We start from the raw sequence: 16,556 nt of genomic DNA on the forward strand, positions 1-16,556 counted from the left end.
TGATTTGATTTGATTTGATTTGTAGAGTTCAGTGCTGCAGTGTTGGAGATGTGATGGTGTCACCTCTCCATGATTGCTATTGTTTTTGACATCAGAGCACTACGGGCTTGTGGAGCTGCAGTGCCTCACAGTTGAGATATATATGGATCGAGTACTGTTGGCTTTGTGTTTTGTGCCACATATATTTCTAAATGTAAATATATATACATATTATAACCCGCACACTTAAACCATTCATTTAAAAGTATATTTTCTTTCTTAAAAATCAAAGCATACGGAACAGATTAGGAAAAAATGCTTATGGGGAATAATGGGAATGGTCAACTCGATTACTTCAGTCTGGTCGTGATAAAAACACAAAACTAACGTCTACGATTTTATTTTTTTTACATTGAATTTTTTGACATTGAATTAAAAAAAAAAAAAAAAGACATCAAATTATTATTTTTTTGACATTGTATTTTTTTTTATATCAAATAAAAAAAAAATTCTTACACATATCTTTTTTTACACCGAATCAAAAATTAAAAAAAACAATAAAATTCAATGTAAAAAAAGTAAAAAGTAAAAAAAAAATCGTTGTAATAAAAACACAAAATAACCTTGACAGGCTGCACGTCAGTTTGAACGCAAGGGGTGGTTGCACTATGAGCTAGAGTGCAAGGATGGTTAAAAGGGAAAAACTTTAAAAAGGACTAGAGCTGGAAAACAGGTACAAAACAGGTACAAAATAATTGTGAGTTTATTAAGGAATGTGTTTAAGTTTCAATGCTAACCCGTATGTATTTTTTCTGTTTTGTATTGTTGTTACATTGATATTGTATATTGCAACGATGGCATCCAAATATCCAAAACCAGACCAAAGCCACGGCTAAGACACGGGTATATCATATCCTGTGATGCCAGGTAATTTATTGTACCAAACCGCAGAAAACCTTAAAGTCGGCACTTACTTTGATGATGACAAAGGATATGGTACACAACAATGATACCTGCATAGTCTGGGGTGATGAAAACGATAACTAAACCAGGCAAAAACGTGAATGAATAACAAAACAAGAAACGGTAATACAAACGTAAAGGTAACAAAATAAACGGTCAAAAAACGAAGTAAACAATCAAAAACGCAGACAAATAACCAAGCCACTAACGCAGGTGAGCGCTCTCCCCAATTAACCTTACGCACACACCCTAGCACCGCCCCCAACACCGCCCCCAACACCGCAGCGTCTTGCTCGTAGTTAGGCGCATGCACAAAACACAAATATGGCTCCTACATTGTACCTTGCAATAAAATTCCTCAGAAGGTAAATAATGGTCAGTAATTTGTTTTATTGGACAACCAACAGTAATTTAAGATCTTTGTTCATTTTTGTTTAAAGTGTTTTAAAGACATTTTAAATTTAAACATTCATTATAGAATCAGTTCAATCACTTTTGAAATAACTTTAAATTAAAATTTCAACGTTGTTTAAATGGTAAATGGTCACATTTATATAGCGCTTTTCTACCGTCAAGGTACTCAAAGCGCTTTACATCAAGGAACCAGTCACCCATTCACACACACATTCACACCCCAGATGTTCGCAGACACTGGGGGGCGAGTTGGGTTAAGTGTCTTCCCCAAGGACACAACGGCAGTATTCACATGAGGCAGCTGCGATCGCACCGCCAACCTGCGGGCCAGTGGATCTGACCGCTCTGATCGAGCGGTGAGTCGAACCGCCGACCCTTGGATCAGAAGACGAGCACTCTACCACTGAGCTACTGCCGTTTAAATGTTCAATGTTGAAATTTCAATATGCATCAACGTTGATTCAACGTCAATTCAACGTCTATTCAACGTTGATTCAACATTGAAAATTATAGTTTATCTGACGTTGTTTCAATGTACGGATAGGCGTTAATATCAACGCTATTTCAATGCTGATCAACAAGAGCAAAATGTGGCTGATTCAATGTCAGATATCAACGTGGATTCAACCGAAACCCACTCTCAGGTGTTACAAATGTCAGTGAGAACAGGTCCATACCTGAGAGTGTCCAGTGTGCAGTGGGGGTCCTCCTGTAGAGCAGACAGGAGCTTTACTCCTGTGTCTCCTGGATGGTTGTAGCTCAGGTCCAGTTCTCTCAGATGGGAGGGGTTTGACCTCAGAGCTGAGGTCAGAGAAGAACAGCCTTCCTCTGAGACCAGACAACCTGACAGTCTGAGGACACATATTATTCTAATCAGTCAATGAATTAGTAACATTAAACCCAAATGACACATTTAACAAATCCTCTATATTTATGTCACTTTCATGTTGTCATTTCCCACTGTCACAATCATCAGGTTATGTAATGATGATGAATATTAAACCCTCTGACCTGAGCTGCAACATCTTCAGCCCTGAGTCCTTCAAGTCGTTGTGACTGAGGTCCAGGACTCTCAGACTAGAGGACTGGGAGCTGAGGACTGAGGACAGAGCTTCACAGCTTCTCTCTGACAGGTTACAGCTGCTCAGTCTGGAAGAGGACACATGGGCACTTTATTGAGTTAACTTTTATTTATTAAGGAATCTCCCATTGAGAGTACAATCTCTTAAGGCCACCACACACCCATGCCTGGTACATTAGAGCACACATGTCAACACACACAGTTCGCCCGCGTCACAGCTCTTAAAAAGGCTTTAAACAACTCTGGGGCTCATTGAATATGAGTTTAATGTGTAATGAAAAAGAAAGACATAGTGCGAGGTTGAGGAAGACGGTGCAGGTTAGTTATAACTTTAGTGAGCGATGAGAGTTTTCTGTGTACAGAGAGAGCAGGAGAGGAGCAGGAGCTCTCTCTGCAGCTTCTGTGGATCTCGTCCTTCTCTTCCACGTTATTAGCATTGCTTCAGTCAGTCTCAGATTAAGATAAGATAAAATAAGACAATTCTATATTTCTACACATGGAGAAATTTCGGTGTTACAACGCAGTAGATACAGAGGGAAGGACAGATAACTTATAGGAAGTTTGAAAAAACACTCCTAATAGAAGAACTATTTACAGTTTAGAGAATTTAGAGACTTTAGCGAATCTAAATTCCAATCTTTCAAGCACAGGGTGTGCCCAGTGTGTGCACGCTCATGGTAAGTAATGGAGGTGCCCATTTTGCCACACAACAGAGCGTCCTGGTGTGCTTCAAACCAAGATATTAAATAGTTTACAACAAATTCTTCCAGCACTTATACATACAGAGAAACTGCCTGGTTTGAAAAGGGGGATGATGGAAGCTTCACTTTTTAGAAGTCCAACTCTCACAAACCCACTTAGATAGTTGCAGCAATAGTATTGTACAATACCTACAACTTACAACAACTTACAACAACATACAATGACACAAGACAAGGACAGGCCTGAACACTCACTAACCTCTCCTCTCCATTTCCCCATCTACACGCTCACTGTAGAAGGCATCAGTCGCTCTCCTCCTCCCCCTCCCCTCCTCTCTTCTCTCTCTCCTCCTCCCCTTCTCTCCTCATCTACACACTCACTGTAGAAGGCATCACTCGCACTCCTCCCAGTACTTTTTTTTTGCCTCTTTTTTAAACATTTGTTTAAACTGTATTCAATTTAAACCTTTTTTAATTTCCTCAGTTCACCCATTCCACAACGTAACTCCCCGTACTGAAATACACATGGATTTTAAATTGGTTCTAACTGTGGTTTATAGAGTGTGTCGCGTTTTCAGAGCTGTTCGTTCTTAGAGCCTTTTACCGATTAATCCACGAATTATACACACTATTTACGCATCATATACACGAAAGTGAACGTTTGATTTCTCCGCAAACAATCCGGAGCCTCAAGCCGCTCGCTTTTCAGTATTTTGTGGATTAAAAGCCCTCCTCACTCTCTAGCTCCAGCCTGAACTAGCCTAGCGTAGCCTAGCCGCTAGCGTCATGGCTGGATCTACCTTTACCTGTTTGAGCTGTCATATGTCGAGTCAGAACCCTGGCTCCTTCTCTGATGATAGGTGCGTGAAGTGCAGTGTAGTGGTAGTTTTGGAGGCCAGGGTTACGGAGTTAGAAGCGCGGATCTGCTGTTTAGAGGAGCTTAAGTCCAGTTATAGTTCGGTTTTAGCGCGAGGGCTACCGGACCGCGCTGCAGGGCGTAGCATTAGCATTAGCAGTAGCAGTAAGGCCGAGCTCAGCCCCTCAGCGTCTCTCGTGCAGCCGGGACTAGACCAGGAACAGAATAGGGACCATTTTGTGACAGTTCGGAGGGGACAAGGCGCTAAACGCCGAACCTCAGAGCGCCGTGAGCTTCACGTCTATAATAGGTTTTCTCCCCTCAGCGATCACACGCCCGCTGAACACACGAGAGAAACTCTTGTAATCGGGAGTTCTATTGTCAGAGACGTGAAGCTGCCAGCTGCTAGCGTTAGGTGTTACCCAGGGGCCAGAATGGGTGACATCGAAGGAAACCTTAGGATCTTAAAGCGGAGTAGGACCCGTTTCCGGCGAGTCGTGGTTCACGCAGGCGGTAACGACGCCCGTCGGAGACAATCAGAGGTGCTCAAAGTTCAAGTAGCCGCGGTGTGTGACCTAGCGAAGTCGATGTCGGACACTGTAATATTTTCTGGTCCCCTGCCCAATCGGATCAATGCTGAATTGTACAGCCGTCTCTCAGCATTCAACAACTGGTTATCCAGATGGTGCCCTCAAAACAACGTTGTCTTTATTGATAACTGGAGTGCGTTTTGGGGAAAGCCCGGGCTCATACGCAGGGATGGCATCCATCCGACTTCGGAGGGTACATCCCTATTAGTTCGGAATTTGACCGATAGTCTTAGTCGTGTTAAGTGACCATCTAGGGATGAGCCCCGGGCGCAGAGCAGCAGTTCAAGACGCTCCTCTGTCGCTGAACTCTCGCCCGTTCTGTTACCTGTGAAGTGTTCAGATTCAAGACAGATAGAGACTGTGTGTGTCCCTCGTGTCCCTCGTACAAATAATGCCAAAAAGTCACATCTCAGAAAAAATATTTCAGGCGTCAGACCAAATAACTTAAGGAAAATAACAATCACAAATACACAAATGAATAAACACGTAAAATGTGGACTGCTAAACATTAGAGCAATTTCCTCCAAATCGCTCTTAGTTAATGAATTAATTAGTGACTATAACATAGATCTTCTAGCTCTAACTGAAACGTGGCTTCAACAAGACGACTACGTCAGACTAAATGAGTCCACCCCACCCAGCCATGTTAACTTTCAGACTGCCAGGAGCACAGGCCGAGGTGGTGGTGTGGCAGTGATCTCACACTCAAGCCTACTCATGAGCCCTAAAACTAACAATGCATTTCACTCATTTGAAAGCCTTATGCTGTCAATCACATGTCCAAATATGAAAAACCAAAAAGGAGTTTTGTTCATAGTTATCTACCGACCTCCTGGTCCCTACTCAGAGTTTTTAACAGAGTTTTCTGACTTTATATCAAACTTAGTGTTAGCCTGGGATAAAATAGTTATAGTTGGAGACTTTAATATCCACGTGAACATGAGTGATGACGCTCTCAGTAATGCCTTCAGCGCCTTGTTAGACAGCATTGGTTTCACTCAGAATGTAAATAAACCGACTCACACTCACAAGAACACTCTGGATCTTGTCCTAACGTATGGAACAGAGATTAGTGACCTCATTGTCCTCCCTCAAAACCCTATATTGTCAGATCATTTCCTAATTACCTTTCAGTTTATTCTTAAAGATCATCCAGTCCCACAAAATAAAGTTATAATGAAAAGGACAATATCTGAAAAATCTATCTCAAAATTCAAAGAAATAATAGAGCCAATATTCAGTGACATGTCATGTGATCCTGCTGAGAACAGTTTTAGTCCCAGTTTAAGGGATCAATGTGTCGACTTGACCATGAATTCTCTGAAGTCTGCTCTTGACGTTGTCGCGCCGTTAAAACAGAAGGTCATTAGGCCAAAGCGCGCCTCCCCATGGTACAACCAAGAACTGCGTTCACATAAACAAAGAGTTAGAAAGTTAGAGGGATTATTTCGTCGCTCTCACACCGAAGAATCCCTAAAAGCATGGAAAAGTTGCCTGCTGTCCTATAAGCAGGCTCTGCGTAAGGCCCAAACCAGATATTATTCAAATCTAATAGAAGTCAACAAAAGTAACACTAAATTCCTTTTCAGCACTGTAGCTAGGCTAACAAACTGTCACAGTGCAGTAGAGCCCTCAATCCCAGCTACACTTAGCTCTGATGATTTCCTCCTATTTTTTAATAATAAAATAAAAACAATCAGAGATAAATTAGATGAAATTACCCCCGCTATTAGCCCTGAACTAGCCCAAGCTGTAAATCTAACGTCCCATATAAATCCACCTGTAAACCTAGAAAGGTTCACAGCTGTTGATCAAACAGAGATAACTTCAGCCATTATGTCCTCTAAAAGCTCAACTTGTGTCCTAGACCCCATTCCAAGCAGACTCCTCAAAGACATTCTTCCCCTAATTATAGACCCTATTCTTAATATAATAAATACTTCACTCGAAAGTGGCTATGTTCCACAGTCCTTCAAACATGCAGTCATTAAACCTCTTCTGAAAAAGCCTAATCTAGATCCCGACCTATTGGTAAACTACAGACCTATTTCAAATCTTCCCTTCGTCTCTAAAATCCTTGAAAAAGTTGTAGTAAAACAGCTTTGTCGCCACCTGCAGGACAATAACTTATTTGAAGTTTTCCAGTCAGGGTTCAGAGCCCACCACAGCACTGAAACTGCACTAGTTAAAGTCACAAATGATTTGTTATTAGCCGCTGACGATGGACTGGTCTCAATCCTGGTTCTGTTGGACCTCAGCGCAGCGTTTGACACCATCGACCACAACATTCTACTGCAGAGGTTAGAATGTGATGTAGGTGTTGGAGGCTCCGCCCTCAGCTGGTTTAAATCCTATCTATCTGATAGGTTCCAATTTGTTAATGTAAACCAGAGCTCCTCACCAAGCTCTAAAGTAATTTACGGTGTGCCACAGGGTTCGGTACTCGGTCCAATTCTGTTTACTCTTTATATGCTACCATTAGGCAACATTATCAGAAAGCATGACATTAACTTCCACTGCTATGCAGACGACACTCAGCTGTATTTATCAATGAAACCTGATCAGAGCGATCAAGTAGACAGACTTAGTACTTGTGTGAAGGAGATAAAAACCTGGATGACACTAAACTACCTGCTTCTTAACCCTGAAAAAACCGAGGTCATTGTGCTTGGCCCTAAGCATCTACGAGACGCTCTATCTGAGCAGATAGTCACACTGGACAATGTCAGTGTAGCCTCCAGTTCTACTGTAAGAAACCTTGGAGTCTTATTTGACCAGGAGCTCTCATTTAAAGCTCATATAAATCAAGCTTGTAAAACAGCCTATTTCCATTTGCGCAACATCGCCAAAATCAGAAGAATCCTGCCTAAAAGTGATGCCGAAAAACTTATCCATGCATTTGTAACGACTAGATTAGACTACTGTAACTCCCTGCTTGCAGCGTGTCCTAAAAGCTCCATAAAAAGCTTTCAACTGGTTCAAAATGCAGCAGCAAGATTACTAACAGGAACAAAAAGAAGAGAGCACATTACGCCAGTGCTGAAGTCTCTTCACTGGCTCCCCGTCGAGTCCAGAATCAAATTCAAAATTCTACTCTTGACCTACAAAGCCATAAATGACATGGCCCCATCCTACCTCAAAGATGCTATAGAACCATATCATCCAAACAGAGCTCTTCGCTCTCAGAATGCCGGCCTTCTGGTGGTGCCAAGAGTCTCTAAAAGTACTGTAGGAGGTAGAGCGTTTAGCTCCCAAGCTCCTGTGTTATGGAATCAGCTCCCGACCCATGTTAAATATGCTGACACAGTCTCTTCATTTAAGTCCAGGCTTAAAACGTTCCTCTTCGAAATCGCTTATGGTCAGAGTAGTTAGGAACAGAAAGATAAACCCACAGCTTCAGCTACGCTGCCCTAGGAGTAACTGTGCTGGGGGAAGTATGACAGCTTGAGCACTATCCTCTTCTTCTGACTACTTATGCTATCAAACAATATTTATTTTTTAATTCCACTTGCAAACTGTTCACCGCCTTCTTTTTCTTTCTCTCACTCCTGAGGACCTGTGGACCCAGATGTCCCTCTCCTGGTGAAGTGGTCCCTGCCCCATGTGGACGGTCCCTCATCTGCCTGAAGAGTGGCTCCAGTTCGCCTCAGTCGGTCCCTCATCTGCCTGAAGAGTGGGTCCAGCTCGCCTCCGACGGTGCCTCATCTACCTGAAGAGTGGGTCCAGCTCGCCTCCCACGGTCCCTCATCTGCCTGAGGAGTGGGTCCAGTTCGCCTCCGACGGTCCCTCATCTGCCTGAAGAGTGGGTCCTGCTCGACTCCGACGGTCCCTCATCTGCCTGAAGAGTGGGTCCAGTTCGCCTCAGTCGGTCCCTCATCTGCCTGAAGAGTGGGTCCAGCTCCAGTCTCCTCGTGTCCGTCTGTCCGTCTGTGAGAGTCGGATCTCTCCTTCACTGGAACTCCTCCAGGTTTCTACGCTTTTTTCCCAAAGAGGTTTTTTTTGTAGTTTTTCCTGGCCGAGAAGGAGAGTCTAAGGACAGAGGACCCTGGGACATCGTCCCTCGCCACCACAGACATTGTCTGACTTCATCGCCACCACAGACATTGTCTGACTTCATCGCCACCACAGACATTGTTGATTCATTTCTCCCTGTGGCCCTCAGAGGCAACTGTTGTTGTGATTTTGGGCCTTACAAAAATAAATTGATTTGATTTGATTTGATTTGATTTGATTTGATTTGATTTGATTTGATATAGTTTATTGGTTCCTCTTAGAGTGAATTTGTGATGAACATCTCCATCGAAAAATAACTTCTGCATGTTACGTGGAAGATATGTTTGTGAAAGTGTGTAAAGATAAATCTGTTTGTCCATGTTGTAAAGATCACAGTCGTTCTAAACCTGCTGCTTGAGAGAAAAGAGGAATGATTTCAGGAGAATCGAGATGATGCAGAGAAAAAGGAAATATTTTTAATTCATGCATTAGTCTTAAATAAGATTTGGAATATACAGTTGTAAATGTAGATTCCTGTGATAACCTACAACATGTATTAAGTCTTGCAAATGTCAAGAAAATAAAACATTAAACATAATAAAAAGCTATTTATTATTACTTAAAGGAATTATGGAGGCTTTTTTGGCTCAAATTCTGAGTCTCATTTGCTCGTGGCGAGGACGGTCGATTAGTCCTTCCACATATCAATCATCCCTTTCCTCCTAACGCACACCTGCAGCCTCTTCCCAGCATAGCAGCATGTTTCCCTGGCTGTGCATGTGTGGTTGATATGCCGGTGTGTGTTTAGTGAGATCCTTCAGAGTACAGGCTGAAGGACGGCAGAGGAAGACTGTGTTCGAGCTCGGAAGAGACGGAAATCTGCTGAGACGAGAGATGATGCAATCTGTTGCGCTAATAAACAAACGCACATGTAGCAGTGAGGCTGTTGAGTCCCTTTTCAAAAAGGGACAAACAGTCGCTTGAGTTTTCAAATCGGCGAAAAATTCTATATTATTCCTTAACAATTTGAGTGTCGACATCAATGGTTATTTTGGGTTCAAAAATGAAACAGTAATCCAGATTATATTACTACTGAGTAAATAATATTACAATAATATAAATACATTGTAAAACCAAAACGTGTATGTGTTTCTGACCTGAGCTGTTCCAGTTTACAGTGAGGACTCTTCAGTCCAGCAGACAACATCTTCAGCCCTGAGTCCTTCAAGTCATTGTGACTGAGGTCCAGGACTCTCAGACTAGAGGACTGGGAGCTGAGGACTGAGGACAGAGCTTCACAGCTTCTCTCTGACAGGTTACAGCTGCTCAGTCTGGAAGAGGACACATGGGCACTTTATTGATTTAAACTTTATTTCATAACTAAGTTCCCATTGAGAGTACAATCTCTTAAGGCCACCACACACCCATGTCTTGTGCATTAAAGCACACATGTCAACACACACAGTACAGCTCTTAAAAAGGCTTTAAACAACTCTGGAGCGCATTGAATATGAGTTTAATGTACAATGAAAAAGAGGTTGAGGAAGACGGTTGATTGAGCAGGTTAGTATAACTTTAGTGAGAGATGAGAGTTTTCTGTGCACGGAGAGAGCAGGAGAGGAGCAGGAGCTCTCCCTGCAGCTGCTGTGGCTCTCGTCCTTCTCTTCCACGTTATTAGCATTGCTTCAGTCAGTCTCAGATTAGAGATCTATCTGTATTTATTGAAGACATCGGAACTCAACAACTTCCAATCTTAGCACGGGGTGTGCCCAGTGTGTGCACGCTCATGGTAAGTAATGGAGGTGCACATTTTGCCACACAGCAGAGCGTCCTGGTGTGCTTTGGCCTTTAGTTAGTTTGAGTTATTTATTCATTTCAAACCTGCATATGACATAGTTTACAAAAAAAAATTCCAGCACTTGAGAGAAACTGCCTGGTTTGAAAAGGGGGATGGTGGAAGCTTTCACTTTTTAGAAGTCCAACCCCCACAAATCCACTCACAGATTATTACAGCAATAGTATTGTACAATATCCGCAACATACAACAACATACAATGACACAAGACAAGGACAGGCCCGAACACTCACTAACCTCTCCTCCCTCTCTCTTCCCCTCCTCTCTTCCTCTCCTCCTCTACACACTCACTGTAGAAGGCATCACTCACACTCCTCCCAGTACTTTTTTATTGCCTCTTTTTTCATTTAAACTGTATAAGATTTGAACAATTTAACACCCCTATACAAAATAAACATGGATTTTAAAGTGGTTCTTACCCGTGGTTGAAATAGTTTTTGGGTACCTCTGAGTGAATTTATGATGAGCATCTCTATCTAAAATAGCCTTTGAATTTTAAGCGGAAGAGAAATTTGTGATGCCCTAAACATAGTTTGAGCAGTTTCTAATTAATTAAATCATATCATTTTAATTAAGGTTGGTGTGATCATTGTAGAGAACGTTGTAGACTATTCTGATTGCTATTGCTCCAGCTGCTATTAGAACTCATTTCCACATCAAGTGTAATGAGTTTGCATTATTCTTTAATGACAAAGTTCAGGGCATTAAAAATGCTATAAATCCCACAATGCAACAAATTACCCTAAAACCACTTCTACATTTAGAGCTAACTCACTTTGCACCTGTAACTGACAAAACTGTCCATGAGATCATCACCAGTCTGAGTTCATCTACATGCTGCCTCCATGTGTGACCCTCCAGATTTCTAAATTCTGTGCTGAACAGTTTGTTAGCACCATTCACTCACATAGTCAACATGTCGCTTCAATCTGGAACATTCCCAATGTCTTTAAAAACTGCGGTCATAAAGCCTCTCCTAAAGAAGAGCAGTCTTGATGCCGCAGTACTGAGTAATTACCGGCCCATCTCTAATCTTCCATTTTGGGCCAAAGTCCTTGAAAAGGTTGTTTACAACAGCTCACAGATTTCCACTTAATAAACAACTAATTTGATGTTTTTCAGTCTAGTTCCTTTTTTTCCAAAAACGCCTGAAAAAGAATTGCCACATTTAAACTGAAGATGTTCCTGAAGCCTCTGAAAGACAAACAGTTGGCTGGAGCCTTTGTGAAACTGAGACTCTAGTTTTGGACTTCAGATTTTTAAATCCCGTCCAGATTTTCCCTGTGTAAATATGAGTAAAGCTGGTTTCTGGAGGATCAGCTGATTCACACTAAACCGAGCATCTGTTGGGTTTTGACAATTCTCTCATAAAAGCTGAAGATATATTCCCTAAAAATGGGTTTTAGGGACTTGGAATAAAGAAAAAATGTCCACGCAGAATCCACATAAAAGTCCTATACATTTTTATTTTATTTAAAGGTAATTTTTCCCTAAAAACTGTGGGATTTGACTGAAAATAGGTGAGCCACAGCTTTGTTTTAAGTACAGCATATCAAGCAGCTTTAGAGTCACCTTTTATCAAACGTGGATGAAATAGAATAACTAAAGAAAATGTCTGTGTGGGACACCCTATGCTTAAGGGTGATTTGTTTTATCTATATGATTGTAAACCTGCGGCTCGAGAGAAAAGAGGAATGATTTCAGGGAGAATCGAGATGATGCAGAGAAAATATTTTGAATTCATGAATTAGTCTTAAACAAGATTTGGAAAATATTCAAATGTGACTTGCTAAAACCGCCACAAGTTGGCCCCAACCAAACTGAGAAAAAGACAAAGTTTTTTTTTTTTTTAATTTGTGATTTTCGGATTTTTGCAGAATGTGCAAGTTGAAGTTATGAAGGAGCCCCTGTGTGCTTCAGATAACACAATTGGTTGTCTTAAAAGTATACATTAAGCTGTTAAAAATGGGTAGTTTGGGTCTTTTTCCAGCCAGCGCGTTGTTGTTATTTTTTACAACTTATTCAAATATTATCAGATGTACACAACTGAGACTGAGAGCTTTGAAAGTACACTTTCGGAATCTGTGAATACTCAAAATGTCTCTGAGGAGACTTTTGCCTGGTTTATCCATGGTCAGTCACAAATACAGTTGTAAATGTAGATTGCTATGTTAACCTAAAAAAATAATTAATTTTTGCAAATGTTCTGAAAATAAAACATAACAAATTATTATTACTGTTATTTTGGGTTCAAAAATGAAACAGTAATCCAAATTATATTTCTACAGAGTAAATAATATTACAATAATATAAGTACATTTTACAAACCAGTCTCACCTGAGGTGTTCCAGTTTACAGTGAGCACTCTTCAGTCCTACAGACAACATCTTCAGCCCTGAGTCCTTCAAGTCATTGCGACTGAGAACCAGGACTCTCAGACTAGAGGACTGGGAGCAGAGGACTGAGGACAGAGCTTCACAGCTTCTCTCTGACAGGTTACATCTCCTCAGTCTGGAGGGAGACAACATTGTTTATGTAGATGTTGAATCAAACCATTCTCTGTTAAACAAAGGTTACTCACAGAGCTTTGTTGGAGGCTTTGACCACTGGCAGCAGCCTCAGGAGAGCCTCCTCTGAAGCACAGTATTTCTTCAGCTCAAACTGGTCCAGATCTTCTTCTGATGACAGTAAGATGAAGGCCAGGGCTGACCACTGAGCAGGAGACAGTCCACCTTCAGACAGACGTCCTGAACTCAAGTACTGTTGGATCTGCTCCACCAGAGAACACTCATTCAGTTCATTCAGACAGTGGAGCAGGTTGATGCTCCTCTCTGCAGACACATCCTCACTCAGCTTCTTCTTGATGTACTCAGCTGTGTTCTGATTGGTCTGGGAGTTACTTCCTGTCGGTGTCAGCAGACCTTGTAGAAGGCTCTGATTGGTCGACGGTGAAAGACCCAATAGGAAGCGAAGGAGCAAGTCCAAGTGTCCATTTGGACTCTGTAAGGCCTGGTCCACAGCTGATTGGTGAAGGTGCTTTAGTTTTCTTTTCACATTGAAAATTGTTGACTTACGTGTTTTCTCTGAGAGCAGGTTGATCCCAGTGTTGATGAAGGTCAGATGGACGTGAAGAGCAGCCAGAAACTCCTGCACACTCAGATGGATGAAGCAGTAGACCTTGTCCTGGTACAGGCCTGGCTCCTCTCTAAAGACCTGTGTGAACACTCCGGAGTACACTGAGGCCTCTGCAGTGTCCAGCCCACACTCGCTCAGGTCACTCTCATAGAAGATCAGGTTTCCTTTCTGCAGCTGCTCAAAGGCCAGTTTTCCCAGAGACTCCACCATCTTCCTGGTCTCTGGACTCCAGTTTGGGTCTGTCTCAGATCCTCCTTCATACTTGATGTTCTTGACTTTGGCTTGAACTACCAGGAAGTGGATGTACATCTGAGTCAGGGTCTTGGGAAGCTCTCCTCTCTCTCTGCTTTTCAACACATGCTCCAGGACTGTGGCAGTGATCCAGCAGAAGACTGGCATGTGGCACATGATGTGGAGGCTTCTGGACGTCTTGATGTGGGAGATGACGGTGTCGGCCTGGTCTCTGAACCTGTTCTTGAAGTACTGCTGCTTCTGTGGGTCAGTGAACCCTCTGACCTCTGTCACCATGGAGACGCACTCTGCCGGGATCTGATTGGCCGCCGCGGGTCGTGTAGTTATCCAGAGGCGAGCAGAGGGAAGCAGGCTCCCCCTGATGAGGTTAACTAGCAGCACGTCCACTGAGGCGGACTCTGAGGGGTCAGTCAGGGCCTTGGTTTTGGTGAAGTCCAGAGGAAGTCTGCACTCGTCCAGACCATCAAAGATGAAGAGCACCTGGAGGTCTTCAAAGCTGCAGAGTTCTGCTTGTGTTTGACTAAAGAAGTGATGAACAAGTGTCATCAAGCTGAAGCTTCTCTCCTTCAGCACATTGAGTGCTCTGAAAGTAAACGGGAACAGCAGCTGTATGTCCTGGTTGGCTTTGCCTTCAGCCCAGTCCAGACTGAACTTCTGAGTGAGCACTGTTTTCCCGATGCCAGCCACGCCCTTTGTCAGCACTGTTCTGATTGGTCCTTTTGTGTCAGCTGGGCCTTTAAAGATGTCTTCACATGTGATGGCTGTTTCTGCTGGGCCTGGTTTCCTGGAGGCTGTTTCCATGTGTCTGACCTCATGTTCCTGGTTGACCTCTGAAGACCCTCCCTCTGTGATGTAGAGCTCTGTGTAGATCTGCTTCAGAAGGGTGGGGTTTCCTGCTTTAGCGATGCCCTCAAACACACACTCACACTTCTGCTGCAGGTCACACTTCAGTTTACGCACACAAACTCCAGAATAAGTCCCTGAATGAAGACAACAGACACAGCCCTGAGTCTCAGAGAATATAAAATGACTGTGAGCAACTTGTTAAATGTGTTAAATGGTCCTACTGCTCCACAGACGCTCAGCCAGCTCCTTCTGCTTCATCCTCCTCAGGAAGTTTAGTGTGATGTTCAGAACAGCCTCATTGCTGCTCCTCTGCTCTTCATCTTCATCCTTCAGAGGCTCCAGGCATTCTGGGTATTCTGTAGTCATAACCTTGTGGAGCTTCTTCAGCTCCTTCTGGACAAAAGTGAAGATGTCCTTCTCCAGAAACTGAACAGACACATTATAAACACAAATGCAGTCAGAGTCAGATCTATGTGAAACAAGTTCTCATTCATCTGAACATTTACAAACTTAAGTGAATGACAGACCTTAAATATGGAGTCCAGCTGTGTCTGATGGTGCTGACCACTGGAGACCTCTGGACCCGGCTGCTCCACTCTGTAAAAGAGACTTCTTCATCACTTAATTGTTTGTGCCAATCAAATTATTTTTCCCAACACCACCACACACTTACGGTTCGGATTCAAAATTGTGTCGCTCTCCCATAGACCGATCACTCCTGAAGGAGTCACAGCTGGGGATTTCTGCAAAAGATTCTGGTTTGTGCTCGAGTCTGGTGGATTTAATAAAAATTGGAAAAACAAATATTGAATAAAAACACTGATTTAGAACACAGAATCTCTAAACTGAATTAGTTGAAGTAAATACGAGAAAACCCAGAGAAACTGATGACCAGAACTACAACTGAGCCATCAGTTCTTCTTTTTTTTTTTTAAGGACATAGCATTGGACGAACCAGAAGCAATTTTTTAAGTATATGTAGCAGAATATGCTAATTTGACACCTGTCCACCCGGGCCAATTTAGAGTTGCCATTTTTGTCTTTGGATGGTGGGAGGAAGCCGGAGAACCTGGAGAGAACCCACGGTAACACATGCAGACCACCCAGAGAGATCATGTGATGTTGGTCTGGTCCGGGAATCGAGCCCATGATCTCCTTCTTGGGAGGCAAGAGCGCTAACCGCCTTTGCCACCGTGTACTCCTGACTTCTGATCTGGATTTTTAGTTTGGTTATCCAACGTGTGGTGAAAAAGAGTTTGGACTACTCTCCCAGAGATCAGTCCCATCTACACCAGCCGCTGTCTGAAGAGAGAGCACAACCTCCTGCATGAGCCACACCACCAGCTTCACACCTGCTCCACCTGCTGCCCTCAGGGAGAAGGTACAGGTCCAAACAGACCAGAAGCACCAGAATGAGCAACAGCCTGTATCCTCCTGCTGTGAGGCTGCTGAACAGTGGCCCCTCCCCTCTCTGGACAATAACCACACCCACCAACACAAAGACAATCATGAAACTCCACATGTCTGACTGTATGTCCTGGAAATATTCTGAAAATTTCAACATAATTAGTCAAACTGTATTATTTTAACACTACAGACTTTGAATTGTTTGTTATTTTGTCAGTTTGTTCGTTCAACAGAAAAGTAAAAACAACATTGCCCAGTCTGCTCCTTAAAATGTTTTATTATTTAATTTAAGTCCATAGATTTCTCTGGAATATTGTAACTTCAAAGACCTTTTCTCAAAATGTTTTCTCCCACAGAGACATAAAGATCAGTGTGATCTTGAAGTGGCACCTATACACACCAAACTTTACAAACTTGGACTTGATGATTTTGACTAACTGTACACAAGGATTTGTTGATATTTAAAAATAAGCTAGATTTAAAA

General features: G+C 42.6%; 1 protein-coding gene across 3 annotated transcripts in view; it reads right to left on the reverse strand.

Moving 5' to 3' along the window:
- The window catches only part of LOC140377870 (protein NLRC3-like), a 111,862-nt gene that overhangs the window by 18,184 nt on the left and 77,122 nt on the right, over positions 1-16,556 (reverse strand). Inside the window, exons 5-12 of one of the 3 annotated variants that reach the window (XM_072463477.1) lie at positions 15,339-15,437; positions 15,193-15,262; positions 14,887-15,091; positions 13,014-14,799; positions 12,770-12,943; positions 9,735-9,908; positions 2,368-2,505; positions 2,034-2,225 (exon numbers count right to left, since the gene is read on the reverse strand). In XM_072463477.1, the coding sequence (XP_072319578.1) occupies positions 2,034-2,225; positions 2,368-2,505; positions 9,735-9,908; positions 12,770-12,943; positions 13,014-14,799; positions 14,887-15,091; positions 15,193-15,262; positions 15,339-15,437 (2,838 nt within the window). The remainder of the gene's footprint in view (positions 1-2,033; positions 2,226-2,367; positions 2,506-9,734; positions 9,909-12,769; positions 12,944-13,013; positions 14,800-14,886; positions 15,092-15,192; positions 15,263-15,338; positions 15,438-16,556) is intronic. The other 2 variants (XM_072463475.1, XM_072463476.1) reach the window with 2 other exon arrangements.

This window comes from Eucyclogobius newberryi, unplaced genomic scaffold, assembly GCF_026437365.1.
Source record: "Eucyclogobius newberryi isolate DKJ021-1_F unplaced genomic scaffold, fEucNew1.0.hap1 SCAF_4, whole genome shotgun sequence".
NCBI classification, from domain to species: domain Eukaryota; kingdom Metazoa; phylum Chordata; class Actinopteri; order Gobiiformes; family Gobiidae; genus Eucyclogobius; species Eucyclogobius newberryi.